The following is a 24,923-nucleotide window of genomic DNA, read 5'->3' on the forward strand; positions in this document are numbered from 1 at the left end:
CCCCTCCCCCCCTCAATTTGTGTACGGACTAGTGACCTCAACAGGTCGCTTGTCAAGTACACGTAAACATGCCGACCCTGACTCAGGGCTCCTCTTGCCTGGACAATCCGTCTGCATTTTGGTGTTGGCTGCCCCTTCTATATTGTATTGTAAAGTTATAGGGTTGAAGAGCCAGGCTCCATCGTTGTAAGCGTCCATTGTCCCCAGTGACTCTGTTCAGCCAGGTGAGGGGATTGTGATCAGTAACCACAGTGAATTCTCGCCCATACAGATACGGCCTTAGTTTCCTAAGGGCCCATACTACAGCCAGGCATTCCTTCTCAACAGTTGCATAGGCCACTTCTCGGTCCAGCAGTTTCCTGCTGAGGTAGGCAATGGGGTGCTCCTCCCCGGCTGAATTCACCTGGCTGAGTACAGCTCCAAATCCATAAGAAGAGGCATCTGTCTGCACAATGAATCTCTTCTTATAGTCTGGAGCAGCCAGAACAGGGTCGCAGACCAAGGCGTCCTTCAGCCGGTTAAAAGCCTCATCACAGGCTGGAGTCCAGATCACCAGCCGGGGCATTGTTTTCTTCATGAGGTCTGTTAGGGGCTTGGCCACACTGCTGAAATGAGAAACAAATTCTCGGTAATAACTGGCAGTGCCCAAAAAAGCCATAACTTGTTTCTTAGTTTGGGGTATAGGCCAGTCTCTAATAGCCTGGATTTTGGCAGGTTCAGGACGTAACTTCCCTCCTCTTACTCGATGCCCTAGTTATTGGACTTCACCCATACCCAATTGGCATTTATCAGGTCGAATAGTTAGGCCTGCTGAGAGAATCCGGTCAAGAACAACAGCTACTTGATTCAGATGTTCCTCCCATGTGTGGCTGAAGACGGCGATATCATCCAGGTAGGCACAAGTGAAGTCGCCACATCCCCGGAGGATCTGGTCCACCATTCTCTGAAAGGTTGCAGGGGCGTTTTTCATTCCGAAAGGCATGTTTAGAAATTCATACAGACCAAAGGGGGTTATAAAAGCCGACCTTTCTCTACCTTCCTCCGTCAGGGGAATTTGCCAGTATCCCTTACTGAGATCCAAGGTGGTGACGTATCATGCCCCAGCTAGCCGGTCTAGAAGTTCATCAATGCGGGGCATTGGGTAAGCATCACTGATGGTATGGTCATTTAGTCGTCAGTAGTCCACACAAAATCGAGTACTCCCATCTTTCTTGGGTACTAACACAACAGGAGAGGCCCAAGGACTATGGGAGGCCTGAATCACCCCAAGCTGTAACATCTCCTCCAGCTCATGCTGCATGGTGTTTCTGATTCTGGTACCCGGTAGGGAGCCTGCTGTATGGGACGGATGTCCTGAGTGTCCACATGATGTTGGGTTACTGTGGTTCTACCTGGTCGGGATGAAAAAAATGCCTATCTCTTATGGAGCACTCCCAGCATTTGTTTTTTCTGTAAGGAATCTAAGTGATCTCTCAGAGGAACTTGTTCCACAGTGGATGGGGCTCTGGCTGCTTCAACAAGATCAGGTAATGGGTCCTCATCCTCCTGACCATCTTCTGAAGCCAGCCGACAGCTTGGTATCATAGGTAATGTCCGGTCATGGTACTCCTTAATCATATTCACATGGACAGTCCTTTGTCTTAGACCCTGATCATCTAGAGCAAGAAGGTAATTGGTGTCGTTTAGTTTTCTGAGAACCCGGAAGGGACCCTCCCATGTTGCCTGGAGTTTATTTTGCCGATGGGGAACAATCATTAAGATTTGTTGTCCCTCTACAAATTCTCGATAGCGTGCTTTGCGGTCATACCATGTCTTCTGTCTGGTTTGAGCCATCCGCACATGATCCTGAGCCAAAGTAGCAAGTTGAGCCAGGGTTTTCAGAAGCTTGAGGACATATGGAACAACATGGGTTCCTGTATCTTCAACTTGCCCCTCCCAATATTCCTTTAGCAGAGTTAAGGGTCCTCTGACCTTTCTTCCATACAGTAGTTCAAAGGGGGAAAACCCAGTGGATTCCTGGGGAACTTCCCGATAGGCGAACAGGAGATGGGGTAGGTACTTCTCCCAGTCGGAATCCCTGTCAGTGAAGGCCCTTATCATATTTTTCAGTGTTTGATTAAATCGTTCACAAAGTCCATTGGTTTGAGGATGGTATGCTGTAGTTCGAATTGCTTGTACTCCACAGGTGCGCCACAGACACTGCACCAACTCTGACATGAACTGGGAGCCTTGGTCCAATAAGATCTCACTTGGGAATCATACTCGGGTGAAAATGGTAACAAGGGCCTAGGCCACCTTGGCTGCAGAAATACTTGACAAGGCCACGGCTTCTGGATATCGGGTGGCGTAGTCCACAACAGTGAGAATGTACTGCTTTACAGATTTACTTGGTTTAGCCAGAGGTCCAATGATATCGACAGCTACTCTTTGAAAGGGTTCTTCTATGATAGGGAGTGGTTGCAAGGGTGCCTTTGGGTGATCTCCGGGTCGCCCTCTACGCTCACATATGTCGCAAGATTGGCAGAAATGCGCCACTGCTTGAGAAATTCCAGGCCAATAGAAAATTTGAGTCAATCGTCTCTCGGTGCTTGTTTTCCCTTGATGGCCGGCAGTAGGAATGTCATGAGTAAAGTGTAATAGGGAAACTCTGTATTTCTGAGGAACAATAAGCTGTTTGCTATAAGTTCAGGGTTTATCTAAGGAGTCAGCATTGGTAACCCGATATAGAAGTCCATTTTCTCTGATAATTTTTTCCCCATTTTCTCCTAACTGCCCTATTTCAGCCCGAGCTCTAAAGCTAGCCAGGGTGGGGTCAGTCTCTACCTCTTGTCTAAACTGAACTTTATCCCAAGTGACATTCATATGAGACCCACAAGAAGAATTACTCACCGGCTGTGACGGCAGTTCGGGTTGCCTCATTTCCATTGATGGGTTGAACACGTCCACATCTGCTGCTCTCTTGGCTTGACTTCTGGTTATCACACCGACAAAGTGGCATTGAAGATTCCCCACATCATTCCCTAGAAGAATGTCTGCAGGAAGGCCGCTCATCACACCAATCATGCATTGGTTTGCCCAAAACCATAATCCAGGGTCACACTCGCTCTTGGAATGTATCTTTGAGTACCTCCAGCCAATTCAATGGCAATTCCTGGTCCCTTTTGCATTGCTTCTGGTTGAATTACTCGGGGATCTGCGATGGTGAGAAAAGCCCCAGTGTCACGAAAGCCAACAACTTTTTGGCCATCCAGCACGACCTCCTGTAGATGTTTATGCTGAAGATCAGAAGAACGGGCGGCTGTGGCTCGCACCCCATAGACTCCTGGTAGGGAAGTCAACATATCAGTCTTTTGTCGAATCATCAGGGAGTGAATCCAGCTCTTCTCCGGTTGAGGGTGTCTGTAGATAATGGACAGGCAAAGGGGGTCTGTAACTGTTTTGCCTCCGAACAGCTGGACAGTGAGCTTGCAGATGACCCAGCTGCCCACATCCCTAACATCTACGTTTTATGAGTCTTTCTCCACGTCGTACTCCCAAAGAGGAGGCAGGAGTAGTAGGAGGCACATTCACATGGGGTCCACCATGTGTTGGTAGCCTAATGGGATGGTGAACATTGGAGGCCAAAGGACAAGGGACCACTGGTGTTGGGGAGCTGGTAGTTTTTTTCTCACTGACTAGTAGCCTTTTCCATTGAGGCTTGATGGTGAGAAGCTCATCAGCTAGAGCAGCAGCTTGTTCCATTGTCTCTGGTCTCCTCTCGCGTACCCATTCCCTGATTTCAGCAGGGCACCTGGCATAGAACTGCTCTTTCAGGATGACCTGGATGAACGTCTCCCAAGTTAAGGCCCTCTGTCCCTCCAGCCAGCGATGGCATACTTGTTTCAGTCTGTGGGCATACATCTTGAAAGACACTTCCCCATCACAGGCTAACGTACGGAACTGAGTCCTATAAGTATCTGGGGTCACGGCATAATGTTCTAGAATGGTCTGTTTTATCTCCCCATACTCACAATTCCACTGAGGGTCCATAGCTCCATAGGCGTCGGCAGCTCCACCCTCCAAGAAGCCCACCAGGTGTCTGACTCGCTCTCTTTCTGGGACTTCCATTAATCGGCACTGATGCTCAAAGTCCTAGAAGAAGCCCTCAATGTCGCCTGCAGCCTCATTAAATGGCTTAAAGTCCTTGCGGGACACTCTGGAGAATTCCCTCATAGTAGGTGCTGTGGTTACAGTTTGTCTTGAGCCTCTAGCTGCTTCCACAGCAAGCCTCCTCTCCAGCAATGCTGCCCTCTCTTCAGCTTTGCAAATGGCCTCCCTCTTATCTTCTATGGTGGCCTCATCTCCAAGCAGTGCCATCTCCTCCTCATACCACACAACCCATTGACTTTTTTGGGTATTTACCTCCAGCTCCTGTCTTTCCTCCCATTGCTGTGGAAATGCGTTTTCCAATGCCTCAATTAGTTGCTCCTTAGAGAGTCCTTTGTAGCCAACTCCTAATTCACGGGCCTTTGTTTGTAGGCTCACCACAGTCCAGTTCCTGTATCCTGAGGTTCTGGTTCCAGATGTTAATGGGCCGTTGTCCTCCATTCTTTCTGCTCTGATCCCGCCGCTGCCAACCAGTTTGTGACAGGGTATGGGACAGAGCAGAAAGGGACGCCAGGCCAAGGAACAATCCAAAGGACTTTATTGGAACCACAAACATAAAGCCCCAAACAAATATAAATCCTTAAAGTCTGCAAGGAGTCCACAACAAAACAAAAGATCCAGGGGCGCCTCCCGGTATTCCAACACCAGGGAAAATATGGCAATGGTCCTTATATGAGTTCCTTGAGTGCAACAGGGTGAACAACAAAACGCAATCCCACGTGGCCACTAATCTCCAATCTGTGACAGTCCATACACAGGCACTAGGATCCAGCCTCAGCAATAGATCCTAGTCCTTCTCCAGCTGAGATCCAACTAACTGAACTAACATGGGTCTCATTGTTCTTCTCTCCTGGGATCAGCCCCTTAGGTGCGCAGAAGAGTCCAACTCAGCCTGGACACTTGATACATGAATGGACTTTAGAAGTCCTGGCTCTTTCTTGTTTACCAGGTTGTGGATTGGAGAAGTCCCATGCTTTGAAGAACAAACAATCCCCCACCAGTAGTACATACAGGACAGTCAAGGAGAGACAGACTATTACACCATGAGCAAAGGCAGGGGAGGGACACACTGTTACATAAGTAATAAAGATGGTGTGAGGTCACAATGCCCTCCCAGAATGATGTCAACAGACGTGTAAAAAAGATGGTGTGAGGTCACAATGCCCTCCCAGAATGATGTCATCAGCTGTATAAATAACATGGTGTGAGGTTACAATGGCCTCCCAGAATGCTGTCATCAGATGAGTAATAAAGATGATGTCATCAGATGAGTAATAAAGATGGTGTGAGGTCACAATGCCCTCCCAGAATGATGTCATCAGCCGTATAAAAAAGATGATGTGAGGTCACAACGGCCTCCCAGAATGATGTCAACACACGTGTAAAAAAGATGGTGTGAGGTCACAATTGCCTCCCAGAATGATGTCATCAGCCGTATAAAAAAGATGGTGTGAGGTCACAACGGCCTCCCACAATGATGTCATCAGACGTGTAAGAAAGAGTGGAGACGTGATGGTCAGTCCACACTCATATGTGACAGCAAACACACGTCTGTCCCCACATCACACATTCATCCCCGATCACACCCTCCACGTCACACATCCGTCCCCCCATCATACCCTCCACATCACATGCCTGTTCTCAAATCATACCCTGCACATCACAAGTCCGTCCTCCCATCACACCCTCCACATCACATGCCTGTTCTCAAATCATACCCTGTACATCACACGTCCGTCCTCCCATCACACCATCCACGTCACACAACCTTTCCCCAATCACACCATCCACGTCATGTGTTCATCTTTCCAATCTACCCTCCACGTCACACGTCTATCCTCCTATCACACCCTCCACGCCACATATTCGTCCCCATCACACCCTCCACGTCACACAACCTTCCCCCAATCACACCATCCACGTCATGTGTTCATCTTCCCAATATACCCTCCATGTCACACGTTTATCCTCCCATAACACCCTCCACGCCACATATTCATCCCCATCACACCCTCCACGTCACACAACCTTCCCCCAATCACACCATCCACGTCATGTGTTCATCTTTCCAATATACCCTTCACGTCACACGTCTATCCTCCCATAACACCCTCCACGCCACATATTCGTCCCCATCACACCCTCCACGTCACACAACCTTCCATCAATCACACCATCCACGTCATGTGTTCATCTTCCCAATATACCCTCCATGTCACACGTCTATCCTCCCATAACACCCTCCACGCCACATATTTGTCCCCCATCACACCATCCACGTCACACAACCTTCCCCCAATCACACCATCCACGTCATGTGTTCATCTTCCCAATATACCCTCCATGTCACACGTCAATCCTCCCATCACACCCTCCACGCCACATATTCGTCCCCATCACACCCTCCACGTCACACAACCTTCCCCCAATCACACCATCCATGTCATGTGTTCGTCTTCCCAATATACCCTCCACGTCACACGTCTATCCTCCCATCACACCCTCCACGCCACATATTCGTCCCCCATCACACCCTCCACGTTACACGACAATCTTCCCATCACACACGCCACAACAGAAGTCCATCCCCAATCACACCCTCCACATTTTGTGTCTGTTCTCCCTTCACACCCTCCATGTCACATGTCCGTCCTCCCATCAGATCCTCCATGTCAAACATCCGTCCGCCAGTCACACCCTGCACGTCATACGTCTATACTGAGCACCGGCACTACCACTCCCTTTTGCAGTATGGGTACCGGTTCTTCACGTGCCCCCCCCCCCCCTCCTCTCGGAAAACTCCTGGACAGAGGAACAGCCTTCTTGTTTTTAGAACCTGGATGATAAGTAACAAAACAAATTACATCTATTAAAAAATAAAGACCACCGAGCTTGTCTCAGTGTGAGACATTTTGCGGACTCGAGATAAAGGAGATTTTTATGGTCCGTAATTACAGTAACCGGATGAATAATTGACTCCAAAAAGTGTCTCCAGTCCATAAGAGCTAATTTGATAACTCCCTATTACCAATGTCGCAATTACATTCGGCTGTAGATGGATAAAGATTGCCAATAGACGGACCCTGTGACAATTCAGCTCCCACCCCACCTCTGAGGCATCAACTTCCACCACGAATGGAAGAGAAACATCAGTCTGTATCAACACCGGTGCTGACGCTGAACATCTTATGAGACAGCCAAGACGCGTATAAAGCACCGTGAGGCCAGTTAGAAAAGTCCGTACCTTGTTTCGTCATGTCTGTCAGAGGTCTTGCAATGGCATACATTTTTTTTAATAAACTTTATGTAATAATTTGTAAACCCCAAGAAATGTTGCAGCGCCTTAACATTCTTAGGACAGGTCACATTTTATAATAAAACCAAGAAAGCCAGCTAAACTGAAAATGGCATGTATTATAAGATGTGCACTGCACTAAAAATTCCAAACTGTCTGATTATTTATTTGAGATTTTTGGCAAAAAAATTGCAATTCCTTGGGCTGCCCCGCCATGTCACGGCAAACCTCTTTGGGGCAGTCCTACTCTAAATTATTTTTATATTCCACTAGCTGCACTACCCAGCTTCACCCCCGGGTAAATAACTGCTGTTAACAAAATAGAATGTATTAACAAAAATGTATTCTGCACACAAAAACCACAAAACAAATAGATAGAAATGTAATTATTAAAAGGCAAAAACTAAGCTAATAGAAGCATTTCACAACATATATTTCAACACCCCAGATATTCCACACAGATTTAACTACCCGTATTTTTCGCTTTATAAGACGCACTTTTGTTCCACCAAATTTGGGGGGAAAGTAGGGGGTGCGTCTTATAATCCGAATCTACGGGGGGGTGTATATATATATATACAGAGTCCAGTGGAGGTGCAGGCAGCTCTGGAGCGGTGCTGGGGGCCGGTGGGGGCAGGTGAAGCTGCGGGCGGCAGCGTTAGATCTCCTGCTCCCGCTCATATAATATGCATAGCCGCTGTCCATCAGCGTGGTGCTGAAACCGCATCACGCTGGGGGGCTGGGGCAGCGGGGCATATTATATCTGCCTGTGCTTACCTTTGATCGCACATGCACCCCTGTGTTAGATATGGCCCCCATACTGTTGCCCATAGTAAAATAATAAACTCTTTACTCACCTCCTCCAGCGTGTCTAACCGATCTCCCTCCTGGTGCTGTGATCATGCACGCAGAGATATCTCTCTGCTGTCCCGATCACATGACCGGCACTAGAACCAGGAAGTAGGAAGTGCAGGAGACAGTAGGAGCTCAAACCCAAGGAGGGAGACACGAAGGAGGACAGTGCTGCAGAAGGTAAGGAAAGAGTTTATTTTACTAAAAGCAGCAACATGGGGGCGATATCTAACAGAGGGTGATGTGTGCCTGCCACAGTGGGCCTGTGTGCCTGCCACAGTGGGCCTGTGTGCCAGCCACAGTGGGCCTGTGTGCCAGCCACAAGGGGCCATGTGCAGCAATAGGGGGCCTGTGTGTCAGCCAGAGTGGGCCTGTGTGCCAGCCACAGGGGCCGTGTGCCAGCCATAGAGGATGTGTGCCAGCCATAGGGGAAATGTGGCATCACTGGGGGACGTGTTCAATATAAGGTGGCCATATCCAGATTAAGGGGGCTAATTTTAGGATGAGGAGGCTATGAGGGACATATACCCTATATTATTTGTTAGACGGACACTGGCATTATAAGACGGACCCCATTTATTAAAAATTCTCTATTCCTTCACCAAATTTGGGGGTGTGTTTTATAATCAGGTGTGTCTTATAAAGCGAAAAATACGGTAAATTGGCCAAGTAATGTGCTCCGTCTGTCTCTTTCCCCGTCTGTCTCTTGTCCATGTCTGTCTCTATCCCCGTCTGTCTCTTTCCCAGTCTGTCTCTTTCCCCGTCTGTCTCTTTCCCCGTCTGTCTCTTTCCCCGTCTGTCTCTTTCCCCGTCTGTCTCTTTCCCCGTCTGTCTCTTTCCCCGTCTGTCTCTTTCCCCGTCTGTCTCTTTCCCGTCTGCCTGTCTCTATCTGTCTCTTTTTTTTGTCTGTCTCTATCTCTCTGTTTCTTTCCCCATCTGTCTCTTTCTAGGTCTGTCTCTTTGCCAAAAATCTCAAATTTATATTAGTACAGTTTGGAATTTTTAGTGCAGTGCACATCTTATAATACATGCCATTTTGAGTTTAGCTGGCTTTCTTGTTTTTTTTTGTCACATTTCATAATAGCCTGTAACTTAGAGGGATCCATCCTAAAATAAGAAGCTGAAATTATGTAACCCAGAAACAGAGGTTCCTGAAGGGCGAATATACATTTCTATAATTTAGCGTACAATTTGTTCTCCCTGAGTATCTGTAAAACCTATTTAACATGTTTCAACTGAAAGACAAAATTCTGCAACTAAATGAATTACCATCTATGTAAATAACACATTTTCCCAACAAATGAGGAAATACATCATCCACAAAGAGCTGGAAAACCGCAGGTGCGTTGGTCAGACCAAAAGGCGTCACCAGATTCTCAAAGTGACCCCCTGGTGTATTGAACGCCGTCTTCCACTCATCGCCCTGTTGGACCCGAATAAGATTATAGGCCCCTGAGGTTGAGTTTGGGGAACCATTTGGCACCAGCAATCTGGTAAATAGATCTGGAATGAGAGGCATCGAATAGGAGTTGCAAACCGTAATTTGGTTACGCTTGAGAAAATCCAGACACGGACCAAGATCCTTCTTTTTGACAAAGAAAAAACTCGCAGCCACAGGGGACGAAGATGGCCTAATGTGACCATTAGCCAAACTCTGCTTTATGTATTCCTTCAGAGCTTGTCTCTTAGGACCGGACACTCAGATTGTACAGTCTGCACTTAGGAAACTTGGCCCCTGGCTTCAGCCTTACGGTGCAGTCATAAGGTCTGTGCGGAGGCCGCTCCTGACAACTCTTCTCAGAGAACACATCACCAAACTGTGAGGAAGGATCTAGAAAATTAGTGGTTATTGCCGAGATACAGGTCACTAGATAGTGCTGATTATAGTAAGAGCTAGAATTAATTATGTCCTGGGTCTTCCAGTCAACAACAGGGTTGTGTAACATAAACCAAGGTAAACCCAACACAATTTGTGCTGGAAGGTCTTTGAGCACATAGCAAGTAATGCACTCTGAATGGAGTACCTGTCATGATTCCTCTGTGCAGAGCATCTTGCACACTGGGAGATGATCTGCTGTGTTTTCCTGGGTTTCTGGCTGGCAGGTTGATTGACAGCGCAGGCTTCCATGATTCTTCTGGAGAGGTGCTGATTGTTCAGGTATTTCATCTTGCTGGTAATAGATCTGCTTCTTTACTGAGCATGCTCTCCCAGAACCTTACCAGTCGCACATTCTGGTTCAGTTGCTGTGCTGTTGGCCTGTGTTCTGATCTATTGTTTCTTGACCCCGGACTGTTGTTTTGACTTCTTTCTGCCCGCTGCCTCTTCCTGTCGTGACCTCCTGGCTTTAGACCTCGGACCGTTACCTGACCACGTCTCATTTACTCCCTGAATCTATTACGTGCCTTCCTGGAATTCTGACCCCTGGATTGTGACCTGACTTTGCCTCTGTGTACTCCTTGAATCCATACGTGTCCTGTTACCAGACCCCAGCTTTCCTGACTACTCTTCTGTTTGTACAACCCATAAGTAGTGGCTGCATTATAGTACCCCTATGCACACTCCATAAAGACCCCTTGGGAGAGAGGTGACAAGTCAATAGCAAAGATCCGGACCAGACTAGATAACTCGTTCACCCTAATCCCGGAAGAGTGATCAAACTGTTCATCGATTATGTTTGCCCCTGAACTTTAATAGGGATGTCCCAGCCCCTTATTTTAACCTTGGCAGGTAACCATGAAAATACATAGACCCAGGTTGAAGTCCCCCAACCCCCCTGGATCTAACAGTTTTGTGATTGCCAATCTCTCAAGGGCATCTAGTATCCCTTAGTACTGTAGTAAAAGCATACACCTCCCCTTTTAGACTCCTACAATCTCCTCACATGAGACGTCCCACCAAGCTGCATGGGATTAGGTGAGGCCTCAGATGGTAATGCAGGTACTTCCACCCCCAGAGTCTTGGTATTATGACACCTCTGACAGAACCAGTGATCACTATGGATTACCAAGGACATAGTTGCCTCAAGGTAGGGAGGGGTCTCATCCATGACCATCACCTCCCTTACCCTTGGACGTGCCCTGAAGAAACTGATTTTTGAGTGCAGGGTCGTTCCACAGTGTGTCCATAGTCCAGGGCCGGAATTGAGAGTAGTAATCTTCTGCTGGCCGATTCCCCTGGTGCTGTGTACAGATCCTAGGGACACACTCTCTGGATCATCGTAGATAAGGCTGAGCGAGGACCCGTCCACTGACACAAACACAGGAGACCCAGGAGGCCAGGAAAAAACCTAAGCTTGTGGGTCTCCACTAATAAGTGAGATCACACTACCCACCCGCTGTACCTCACTCCCTGGGAAATGAGAATGCAGGCGAAAGTACAATTTACATGCCACCCTGAAGGTGACAAAGCGGGTGTGAGCCCCTAAAAACCTCTCTGGAAGCGGAAGCTTGGGTTCTGGCGATCCGGCAACCAACATGGGCTGCGCCAGAGTAGCAGACTGAACCTGTGGCTGGACCGACCCCTTTAACTCTGCCACCTGGAGAGACAGTGCCTGCAACTGCCTCAAAAGTGAGGTTACAGGGTCCATGCAGAATTTTAAATAGGGCTGATGATAATGTCACAGGGTGTGATGGGATAATCGGAGACTGGGGCTCCAAAACTGGCCCTCAGGGTAGGAAAACCCTGGCTGACCCTGATCCCAAAGATATGTCTGAAGCTGTGGATGTTTGGGCTGCTTTTTGTGCCCTAGATCCTAAACGACCCTGTGCTAGTAGCCCCCCTCCCTCCACCCAGGAGATGGCCGAGACAGGAGTGATTAATCCCACACAAATAAACAGACGGAGGAAAAGCCAAAACTCAAACTCACAGCAATCACTCACACAGGTACTCACAATACGTGATCAGGAGGAAACTAAAGGAAGGGAGGAAATAATCAGACAACTCACCAAACAGCTCACAGACCTTCAGCAGCAACAGAATACCAAAGTGCAAGAACCGGGATTGCATAAGCCATCATCGGCATGGGAGACCAGGCTCCACCATCTTAAAAAGAGTGGAGGCGACTGTGATAGGTCTCCTGCAGCAATCCACAGGCTAGCAGAAATTACCTCCTGTAAGCACAAGAGCACAGCTGGTCGACACTCGAGTCTGTCTGTGTAGCTCAAGAGCAGCATCGCGTGGAGTGTCCAACTCTGCTGTGTGAGCCAGAAGTAGTCCTGACACTCCGCGAGATTTGAGCGAGACGCCGTGTGACACCGGGCTTCCATTTCTTGCTGGTGATATTTTTGAAGTGGACCCTCCTGATGAAACCGGCAGTGCGGTGAAACGCGCGTCGAGGTTGGAGTGGGTGCAATTTGCGGTGCTGCTGAGGACACATATCTTTTACTAATGGCAACAGGTAATATGACTGACTTGTAGGGCTAATAGATAGGTGGGGGCAGCGCTATAGGCACATGTTCACTATTCCAATTCCTTATACTATGTGAATCATGGTGCCCCTCAGCCAATCTACATAGTGGTTGATGATATGCCTATATCTTTATATCTGTATAACTTCAGAATTATGTCATCTAGCACTATATCTATGTAAACCACATCCCTTCTGGTCCGCCCCGTGAACATATGATGTACATATATGTCCATTTATAATTAATACTGGCCGTTACCATACGGGCAGATGCAGCTACTGTAGTATTGTGCCACTCCTTACAAGTGTGGCTTGACATCCCTCCCCATATTCCAAAAATGTTATCCTATGTATGATGAAATTTTTATGTATTTTTTGCACGAGCACTTTATATAAATAAAAATGTAATGTTTCAATATTATAGTGTATGATTCCTGAATCCCTTATAGGTTGTTATTTAATATACTGGAATCCATTTCAGAACTATGAGAGGCCTTATATAGGGACCCTGCTTGGAACTACTGCCTGCTTGTCTCGTGTGCCTCCGGGCAGATTATTGCTTTTGGTTTAGCTTATTTTACTCTGCACCTTCCCGCGATTCTTTATTAAGTACATGGAACCCTCGATGGCCGCTTAGTAAAGGAAGGTCTGAGTGGTCATCAGAGTCATCCAGTTTGGGTTGGTTCAGTCTGCGCAGGGGCCTTTAGAGACCACACAGCTGGGACCTCTAGTCTGTACAAGAACCAGGAGGATCAGGTGTAGTAGTTTTAAGTCAGACCTTATTATTCATTATTTACCACGCGCACACCTTCCTGCGCATAACAATACAAGCCATGTCACCAGTCCACCCCCCCACCCACGCCAAGTCACATGTCCGTCATACGGCTGTTCTCCAATGTCCCAAACTCCACATCACACGTCCATCCTCCATCACACACCCTACTTCTCACATCAGTCTGCTAACATACACTTCAAGTCACACGTCTGTCCTGCCATCACACACTTCACTTCACGTGTCCATTACCATCACACACTCCACATCACACGTCCGTTTCCGTATGTCACACACTCCACGTCACACATCCATTCCCAATGTCACACATGTCCGTCCACCCATCACACTTCACACATCTGTCCTCCCATCATACGCTCCACATCACATGTCCATTCCCTAATGTCACACGTCCATCCCCCCAGCACACCCTTCACTTCATGTGTCCATTACCATCACACACTCCACATCACATGTCCGTTTCCGTATGTCACACACTCCACGTCACACATCGTTTCCCAATGTCACACATGTCCATCCACCCATCACACTTCACACATCTGTCCTCCCATCATACGCTCCACATCACATGTCCATTCCCCAATGTCACACGTCCATCCCCCCAGCACACCCTTCACTTCACGTGTCCATTACCAGCACACCCTTCCCTTCACATGTCCATCCCTTATCACACACTCCACGTCACACATCCGTTCCCAATGTCACACATGTCCGTCCACCCATCACACTTCACACATCTGTCCTCCCATCATACGCTCCACATCACATGTGCATTCCCCAATGTCACACGTCCATCCCCCAGCACACCCTTCACTTAACATGTCCATCCCTTATCACACACTCTACATCACACATCCATTCCCAAAATCACACATCAGTCCACCCATCACACATTGCACTTCACACATCTGTCCTCCCATCATACGCTCCACATCACATGTCCATTCCCCAATGTCACATGTTCGCCCTGCCATCACATGGTCCAGATCACAGATTGGTTGGTTCCAAATGGATTTTTTTATACCCCGCTCTCGCAGAACACAATATAGAGGCATCACGTGAACACGAACCTGTCACTGTTTTTGGTTCACAGCCCAGTTCTTCCCATCTTGGATGCCCTTGAACACACGGCTCCTCTCCACCTTCGATCAATAACAGGAGTTCTGACTTCACGACGGGAATCCCTACCCCAAGAAAAAAAAGGAGACACCACATATAAATGTCAGAGCTGGCGAGTCCTGGTGCCACAACTTGGTGACCAGGTCTGCAAGTGTCAGTCTGGTTCCTCCTCCTGGAGCTGAGAGACACTTTAGATTTACAAAACTAATTACGAAAATGTTGGACCATTGTGTAAAATGTTGAGGAAACCAGAATGCGATGATCTAGAAACCTCTTATTGTCATATTTTATCACACAGGACATAGAACAGATCGGAAGCTGAACGGTGGACATTTTTCCAAATCATCTGATAAAATTACCTTATTTAGAAATTGATGGCGGTGACACATCCCAAACAGGAACAGGGTTAACTAAAGAGTGGACCATGAGAGGTTTTTGATTATTAGTAATGTTCTACAAAGTCACATGACTGTATAGAAAAAAAGCATGTGAGAGAGGCAGAGTCTCTCTGAAGCAAAGATAATCGGAGGTCACGGATCTGTGAAAAACTGCATCTAAAAACTGCAGGACAATTTCAGAAAAGTGTTCCTACACTATGACTACAGGGAAGGGAGTGAGCTAGGAAGACTGGGGCCATGACTACAGGGAAGGGCTTGAGCTAGGAAGACTGGGGCCATGACTACAGGGAAGGGAGTGAGCTAGGAAGACTGGGGCCATGACTACAGAGAAGGGAGTGAGCTAGGAAGACTGGGGCCATGACTACAGGGAAGGGCGTGAGCTAGGAAGACTGGGGCCATGACTACAGAGAAGGGAGTGAGCTAGGAAGACTGGGGTCATGACTACAGGGAAGGGAGTGAGCTAGGAAGACTGGGGCCATGACTACAGGGAAGGGAGTGAGCTAGGAAGACTGGGGCCATGACTACAGGGAAGGGAGTGAGCTAGGAAGACTGGGGCCATGACTACAGGGAAGGGAGTGAGCTACGAAGACTGGGGCCATGACTACAGGGAAGGGAGTGAGCTAGGAAGACTGGGGCCATGACTACAGGGAAGGGAGTGAGCTAGGAAGACTGGGGCCATGACTACAGGGAAGGGAGTGAGCTAGGAAGACTGGGGCCATGACTACAGGGAAGGGAGTGAGCTAGGAAGACTGGGGCCATGATTACAAAGAAAGGAGTGAGCTAGGAAGACTGGGGCCATGACTACAGGGAAGGGAGTGAGCTAGGAAGACTGGGGCCATGACTACAGGGAAGGGAGTGAGCTAGGAAGACTGGGGCCATGACTACAGGGAAGGGAGTGAGCTAGGAAGACTGGGGCCATGAATACTGGGAAGGGAGTGAGCTAGGAAGACTGGGGAGCTAGGAAGACTGGGGCCATGAATACTGGGAAGGGAGTGAGCTAGGAAGACTGGGGAGCTAGGAAGACTGGGACCATGACTACAGGGAAGGGAGTGAGCTAGGAAGACTGGGGCCATGACTACAGGGAAGGGAGTGAGCTAGGAAGACTGGGGCCATGACTACTGGGAAGGGAGTGAGCTAGGAAGACTGGGGCCATGACTACTGGGAAGGGAGTGATTTAGGAAGACTGGGGCCATGACTACAGGGAAGGGAGTGATTTAGGAAGACTGGGGCCATGACTACAGGGAAGGGAGTGAGCTAGGAAGACTGGGGCCATGACTACAGGGAAGGGAGTGAGCTAGGAAGACTGGGGCCATGACTACTGGGAAGGGAGTGAGCTAGGAAGACTGGGGCCATGACTACTGGGAAGGGAGTGATTTAGGAAGACTGGGGCCATGACTACAGGGAAGGGAGTGAGCTAGGAAGACTGGGGCCATGACTACAGGGAAGGGAGTGAGCTAGGAAGACTGGGGCCATGACTACTGGGAAGGGAGTGAGCTAGGAAGACTGGGGAGCTAGGAAGACTGGGGCCATGACTACAGGGAAGGGAGTGAGCTAGGAAGACTGGGGCCATGACTACAGGGAAGGGAGTGATTTAGGAAGACTGGGGCCATGACTACAGGGAAGGGAGTGAGCTAGGAAGACTGGGGCCATGACTACAGGGAAGGGAGTGAGCTAGGAAGACTGGGGCCATGACTACTGGGAAGGGAGTGAGCTAGGAAGACTGGGGCCATGACTACTGGGAAGGGAGTGAGCTAGGAAGACTGGGAACATGATTACAGGGAAGGGAGTGAGCTAGGAAGACTGGGGCCATGACTACAGGGAAGGGAGTGAGCTAGGAAGACTGGGGCCATGACTACTGGGAAGGGAGTGAGCTAGGAAGACTGGGGCCATGACTACAGGGAAGGGAGTGAGCTAGGAAGACTGGGGCCATGACTACTGGGAAGGGAGTGAGCTAGGAAGACTGGGGCCATGACTACTGGGAAGGGAGTGAGCTAGGAAGACTGGGGCCATGACTACAGGGAAGGGAGTGAGCTAGGAAGACTGGGGCCATGACTACAGGGAAGGGAGTGAGCTAGGAAGACTGGGGACATGACTACAGGGAAGGGAGTGAGCTAGGAAGACTGGGGCCATGACTACTGGGAAGGGAGTGAGCTAGGAAGACTGGGGCCATGACTACAGGGAAGGGAGTGAGTTAGGAAGACTGGGGCCATGACTACAGGGAAGGGAGTGAGTTAGGAAGACTGGGGCCATGATTACAGGGAAGGGAGTGAGTTAGGAAGACTGGGGCCATGACTACAGGGAAGGGAGTGAGGTAGGAAGACTGGGGCCATGACTACAGGGAAGGGAGTGAGTTAGGAAGACTGGGGCCATGACTACAGGGAAGGGAGTGAGCTAGGAAGACTGGGGCCATGACTACAGGGAAGGGAGTGAGTTAGGAAGACTGGGGCCATGACTACAGGGAAGGGAGTGAGCTAGGAAGACTGGGGCCATGACTACAGAGAAGGGAGTGAGCTAGGAAGACTGGGGCCATGACTACAGAGAAGGGCGTGAGCTAGGAAGACTGGGGCCATGACTACAGGGAAGGGAGTGAGTTAGGAAGACTGGGGCCATGACTACAGGGAAGGGAGTGAGCTAGGAAGACTGGGGCCATGACTACAGGGAAGGGAGTGAGTTAGGAAGACTGGGGCCATGACTACAGGGAAGGGAGTGAGCTAGGAAGACTGGGGCCATGACTACAGGGAAGGGAGTGAGCTAGGAAGACTGGGGCCATGACTACAGGGAAGGGAGTGAGTTAGGAAGACTGGGGCCATGACTACAGGGAAGGGAGTGAGCTAGGAAGACTGGGGCCATGACTACAGGGAAGGGAGTGAGCTAGGAATACTGCGGTGGTGACTGTGATTACAGAAAAGGTTGTGGGCTATGAAAACTGCAGCTGTGATTTCTGAGTGATCTGATGTATGAGTGCAGCACAATATGTCAGCTGTTCCCACAGGGATATGAGATTTTCTTACCCAGTGACTGTAGTGCGTGGTAATTTTCCAACATCACCTCCTTATAAAGCTCCTTCTGCCATTCTTCTAAGCTGCGCCACTCCTCCAGGGTGAAATATATGGCAACATCATCAAATATCAGAGGTTCCTGAAAAATAGCAAAAGGAAACAACTTTTACACACACGATCCAGGAGGGACAGCAGTCCTCATCCACAACATTGGGCCAATCTTCAACAAAATTCACAAGGGACAAGGAAAAAAACAAATCAGGATCATCGAGCGCCCAACCAAGACCATAAAAAGCCAACACTACCACCAACCGGGACAAGAAAAAAAAAAAAAACAAAATATCACCAATAGGGACCATAAAAAGCCACAAAATATCACCAACAGGGACCATAAAAAACCACCAAATATCACCAACAGGGACCATAAAAAGCCACAAAATATGAGCAACAGGGGCCATAAAAAGACACAAAATATCACCAACAGGGACCATAAAAAACTACCAAATATCACCAACAGGGACCATAAAAAGACACAAAATATCACCAACCTGGGCCATAAAAAGACACAAAATATCACCAACAGGGACCATAAAAAGACACAAAATATCACCAACAGGGACCATAAAAAGACACAAAATATCACCAACAGGGGCCATAAAAAGACACAAAATATCACCAACAGGGACCATAAAAAACCACCAAATATCACCAACAGGGACCATAAAAAACCACCAAATATCACCAACAGGGACCATAAAAAGACACAAAATATCACCAACCTGGGCCATAAAAAGACACAAAATATCACCAACAGGGACCATAAAAAGACACAAAATATCACCAACAGGGACCATAAAAAGACACAAAATATCACCAACAGGGGCCATAAAAAGACACAAAATATCACCAACAGGGACCATAAAAAACCACCAAATATCACCAACGTGTAACATAGTAACATGGTTTGTAAGGCTGAAGGAAAACCTTATGTGCATCTGCTGTAGTTCAGCCTATTTTTAGTGCCGCTGTCCTCCAGGGTTGAACCAGGGGAAGGCTAAAACCCACAGAGTAGGAGACAATTTTCTTCATAGGGAAAAAAAATATTTCCCGACTCCTAAACTGTGTCACCTATCTACCTGTAATATTATGTTATTCATAACCTTCTATACTGTTGTTATCAAGAAAAGCCTCCATTCCTCTCTTACATTCATTCAGTGAGTTGTCCATCACCACTTCCTCAGGAAGAGAGTTCCAGAGCCTCACTGCTCTTACCGTGAAGAACCCTCTTCTATGCTGGTGCAGAAGAGAATGCCCCCTTGTTCTTGTCATAGTCCTTGGTACAAACAGATCATGGGAGAGATCTCTATATGGCCCTCTGATATATTTGTACATATTTATTAGGTCTCCCCTAAGTCTTCTCTTTTCTAGAGTAAATAGACCTAATTTTGATAACCTTGCTGGGCATTGTAGTGCACCCGCTCCACTTATTATTTTAGTAGCCCGCCTCTGAACCCTTTCAAATTCAGTAATGTCTTTCTTGAGCACCGGCGCCCACACTTGCACACAATATTCCAAGTGTGGTCTGACGAGTGATTTGTACAGAGGGAGGATGATGTTTTCATCTCGTGCCCCCAGACCTCTTCTAATGCATCCCATCACCCTATTTGCTTTGGTGGCTGCTGCCTGACACTGGGCACTCCAATTTAGCTTCTTATTGACTAAGATGCCTCAGTCTTTTTCCATGTCTGATTTCCCCAGCAGTTTCCCATTTAGTAAGTAATCGTAGCATCTGTTTCTCCTTCCCATGTGCAGAACCTTACACTTATCTGTGTTACACCTCAGCTGCCATTTTTCAGTCCAATTCTCCAATTTACTCAAAGCCATCTGTAGTTGCAAACTGTCCTCCTTTGTGTTAACTACCTTACATAGTTTTGTTTCATAGTTTTGTTACTCTGTAAGCCATCCACCAGATCAGTAATAAATATATTAAATAGTAGAGGGCCCAGTACAGACCCCTGTGGCACCCCACTAGTAACCCTGGACCAATCTGAGGATCCACCATTAACCCCTTAAGGATGAAGCCAGTTTTGTCCCTAATGCCCAGGCCATTTTCTGCAATTCACTATCACTTTCACAGATTATATCTCTGGAGCTTCAGTGGATCCCTGTGATTCTGAGATTGTTTTTTTGTGACATATTGTAGTTCAGGATAGTTATAAATTTAGGACAATATATTTTGCGCTTATTCGTGGAAAAAAAAATAATCGGAAAATTGATGAAAATTTTGCAATTTTCAAACTTTTAATTTTTCTGCCCTTACACCAGAGTTCTGTCACACAGAATAGTGACTAAATAACATTTCCAACTTGTTACTTTACATCAGCGCAATTTTTTAAACACATTTTTTTGGGGTTAGGAAGTTAGAAGGGGTCAAAGTTCATCAGCAATTTCTCATTTTTTCAACATAATTTACAAAACAATTTTTTTTAATGATCACATCACATGTGAAGTGACTTTGAGAGGCCGAGGTGACAGAAAATACCCAAAAGTGACCCCCATTCTAAAATTTGCACCCCCCACACTGCTCAAAACCACATTCAAGAAGATCATTAACCCTTCAGGTGCCTCACAGGAACCAATGCAATGTAGATTGGAAAAAAATATATATATATATTTTACCTAAAAATGTTGTTTTAGCGACAATTTATTCATTTTAGAAGAAGTAACCAACAAAATGGACCCCAATATGTGTTCCCCAGTTTCTTATGAGCGCGCTGATACCCCACATATTGGTCAGAAAGCTCTGTTTGGACAAATAGGAGGAGTCGGAACAGAAGGAGCAATATTTGAATTTTGGAAAGCAAATTTGGCTGAAACAGATTGCGGGCACCATGTTCCATTAACAGGGTCCCTAAGGTACCTAAACAGCAGAAACCCCCACAAGTGAGCCCATTTTGGAAATTAGACCCCTTATAGATTTTATCTAGAGATATAGTGAGCATTTTGAACCCACAGATACTTTACAGAATTTTATAACATTAGGCCGTCATATTGAAAATTTTAATTTTTTTCAAACAAATATTGTTTTAGCACCAAATTTCTCACTTTTTCAAGAGGTAACACCAAAAAATGGACCTTACAGTTTGTTACCCACATTCTTATGATCGCGGTGATACCCCACATGTAGTCAGAAACCTCTGTTTGGACAAATGGGAGGGCTTGGAATGGAAGGAGCAATATTTAAATTTTGGAAAAGCTGAACTAGCTTGCGGACACCTTGTCATATCTGCAGGGCCTCTAAAGGTAACTATACAGCAGAAACCCCCACAAGTGACCTGAATTTGGAAAGTAGACCCCTCAAGGATTTTATTCAGGGGTATTGTGAGCATTTTGAACCCCCAGGGGCATCACAAAAATGTTGCTCTAGCAGCAAATTTCTCACTTTTAGGCTATGTGCCCCCGATCTGGCGACACTGAGTCTGCGGAGATGTGAGTGTTGTCCACGGGAGAACGCAGCTGCCCATGACTTCAATCCAGGTGAGGCTGCTGCTGACTTTAGCTCATACTCTCCGCAGAGAACTCTCCTCTTTGCAGCATAAATTGACATTCTGCAGCGCCAGATGTCAGCTTATGCTGTGAAGAAAATAAGCACAGTGGCAGGAGAAACGCAGCGTCCAAAACGCTAAAACCCTAATCTAATGCACGTAGCCAAAAAAGCTAGGAAGGATGGATACATAGATAGACAGATGTGAAACACATATATAATGTCCCACCCCCCTGCATATTCTAAGCTGGCACTCTTTAGTGACTTTCATGTGGCACTAAAGGGTGCCTAGCCTTGTATTTAGCCAAAAAATAAATAATAAAAAAAAAATGCCGTGGGGTCCGCCCATTTTTGATAGCCACCTAGGGTAAAGCAGACGGCTGCAGCCTGCAGACCACAGCTGGCAGCTTCACCTTGGTTGATGATCCAATTTGGAGGTCACCCCAGGCTCTTTTTTATAATTATTTATAAATAATAATAATTACAAAAAGAACAAAACAAAAGTAGGGTCCCCCTCAAATTGGATCACCAGCTAAGGTTAATTGGAGAGCTGTGGTCTGGTATTCTCAGGGTGGGAAGGTCCATAGTTATTGGCCCTTCCCAGCCTAAAAATAGCAGGCCGCAGCCGCACCAGAAGTGGTGCATCCATTAGATGCACCAATCCTGGCGCTTCACCCAAGCTCATCCCGTGCCCTGGTGCGGTGGCAAACGGGGTAATACATGGGGTTGATACCAGATGTGTAATGTCACCTGACATCAAGCCCAGCAGTTAGTGATGTCACGCGTCTATCAGATACCCGACATCGCAACTGTCAGTACGAACAAAAAAAAATAGACAACAAAAAAAAATTATTTGAAAAACACTCCCCAAAACATTCCCTCTTCCACCAATTTATTGTAAGGAATAAAAAACCTGGTCCGCAGCAAATCAATAAGGGGGTCCTACGACGACTGTGGACCTTCTAGGAGTCGAGACCCTCCATGTGAGGAGTGTGGGTGCAATGACACTGCACACACTCTCCCCGGATCCACAGCAGTAGTGTGCGTGCAGCCAGCACAGCTCTCACCGATCTGACAGCCGCTCTCTGCGCATCTGGCAGCATCTTTTGTGAAAGAGGAGGGATCACGGGGGATCAACGCTGCACAGGTACTGTGGAACACCGGTGGAGTTATAGGGGGTGGCCTAGCCGGACCCAGGGAGGAGTTTTCTGTCCCATGTGTCGTGTCATGGCACATGCAACAATCAGAGGAAGAGAGTGAATGTGGGCGGCGTGCCGCCATCTTGGATTTTTGGGAGGGGGTTGGGGGGCACTTTAGCGACAACGGGGAGGAGATTTATCTCTCATATGACATGTTTGTTCATGCCAGATGGGAGATAAATAATTTTTTACCGGCGCTGTCATTTACTGTAACGTGATCATTGGTATATGGTGTATACCGGTGATCACGTGAGCGGGGACCGGAAAAACCGGCCTGAACCATGATCTCCAGGGTCTCAGCTACCCCCGGTAGTGCTGGGGGGCGCTATTCACTTATTTCTGCCGCTGTTTATCTCCCTAAGGCTCTTTGTTTTCTATCACTAAGCCGCTACCTACTCATCTACACACATTCTCCCAAAGCGTTCTCATTTTATAATCAATCTTTTATGTTGATCTCCCTAAGGTCAACAATGCTTGCTTAAGTAGTCTTTTACTCGGCATTGCCCCAACTAGCCAGATTCCTACTCCACACTGATGAGGGGCAAATACCCCGAAACAGCTGTCTGTGGATGGATACCATGTTTGGCATAGGTGGTCTCCTTGACTGGAGACTGCCCTTCCCGTGGTTGCTCCTTCCCGGTGAAAGACCTGGCTAGTTTCCTGGCAGCATTGAGAAACACGTGATGGTGTCTCCGTGGCTTTCTTATTTGCATACTTCCCAGGGGGCATTGCTCTAGAATCACTGCGTTGAGAAACACGTGATGGTGTCTCCGCAGTGGATATGTTGATCTCCCTAAGGTCAACAATGCTTGCTTAAGTAATCTTTTATGTGGGACAGAAGTGGAGATAAATGACATCCAATGACTCTAATCATGATACTTAATGGCGGTTACATTATCCCTCTGCATTTCCCCGGATTATCCTTTTCCTGTGTGGACATTTGTTTTCCCACATCGCTCCCTGTGATTTTACCCTGATTTGTTCTTTAAAGGGTCGACACCATCAATTTTAATCATTTTACTGTTCATATAAGGCCCCCTTCACACATCCGTGAAAAGCACGCACGAGTGTTACGTTCCGATTTTCGGGTCCGTGTTCCGTTTTTATGTCCGTTTTTATGATACGTGTGGCATCCATGTGACCTGCGTATGCTAGCCGTGTGTGCGTGTTGAATGTCCGTGTGTGCGTGAGATACGTAAATGACATATCCGTGTGTTGTCCATGTGAAATGATCCGTGTGTGATGCACAATGACGTTGATACATATTAGCTGACAGCAGAGAGAGTCGCGCGATGAGAATGAACTCGGATGAACTTCACCCGACTTCATTGTCATACCGCGGCTCTGTCTGTGTCGCGTCATGATTAGCGGCCACCCGTGCAGGACTCACTGGTGACCGCTAAACCCCTGAGTGACTGAAGTGAGCAGTGCGATTAGCGCTGCTGTCACTCAGATTACCCGCGGCTAGCTGGAGTCCTCCACCCGAGACCGCAAATCACCTGTGACTTTATCGCTGTCACCCGGGCGACTTGCTGTCACAGTTAGAGGATCCAGCAGTGGCCGCGAGTAACCTCAGTGACAGCTCAGCTGATCACGCTACTCACCTCAGTTGCTGCGTGGAGCTGTCAGGAGCGGCGGTGTCTTCTGCAGCTCCTGTCACCTTCATGTAGCAGAGCTGGAAGCGACGCGGGACCTCCCTGGATTACGCCGGACATGGATGGGTTTTTGGGGCTTAATAAATTGGTGAACGAGGGTATTTGTTAGTGTTTATTATTGCAAATGAAGGATTTTTCGTTGTGTGTGTTTATTAACTTTAAATTACAGGTTAATCATTGGGGGTGTCTCATAGACGCCTGCAATGATTAATCTAGGACTTAGTGGCAGCTATGGGCTGCCATTAACTCCTTATTACCCCGATTGCCAACGCACCAGGGCAAATCGGGAAGCGCATCTAATGGATGCGGCAATTCTGGGCGGCTGCTGGCTGATATTGTTAGGCTGGGGGGCTCCCCACAATGTGGGGCTCCCCATCCTGAGAATACCAGCCTTCTGCCGTATGGCGTTATCTTGGCTGGTATAAAAATTGGGGGGGGACCGCACCCCGGTTTTTTAAATTATTTAATTATTTATTTTACTGCACAATATAGACCCGCCCACCGGCTGCTGTGATTG

The 24,923-nt window shown here is 47.6% G+C and overlaps 1 protein-coding gene across 6 annotated transcripts in view; it reads right to left on the minus strand.

Annotated features, from left to right (window-relative positions):
- The window catches only part of LOC142243730 (uncharacterized), a 1,240,762-nt gene that overhangs the window by 87,282 nt on the left and 1,128,557 nt on the right, over nucleotides 1–24,923 (minus strand). For all 6 annotated transcript variants that reach the window (XM_075315928.1, XM_075315929.1, XM_075315931.1 and 3 more), the window contains 2 exons: nucleotides 18,021–18,147; nucleotides 14,563–14,676 (listed from right to left, as the gene is read on the minus strand). In XM_075315928.1, the coding sequence (XP_075172043.1) occupies nucleotides 14,563–14,676; nucleotides 18,021–18,147 (241 nt within the window). The remainder of the gene's footprint in view (nucleotides 1–14,562; nucleotides 14,677–18,020; nucleotides 18,148–24,923) is intronic.

This window comes from Anomaloglossus baeobatrachus, chromosome 6 (assembly GCF_048569485.1).
Source record: "Anomaloglossus baeobatrachus isolate aAnoBae1 chromosome 6, aAnoBae1.hap1, whole genome shotgun sequence".
Lineage (NCBI taxonomy): Eukaryota > Metazoa > Chordata > Amphibia > Anura > Aromobatidae > Anomaloglossus > Anomaloglossus baeobatrachus.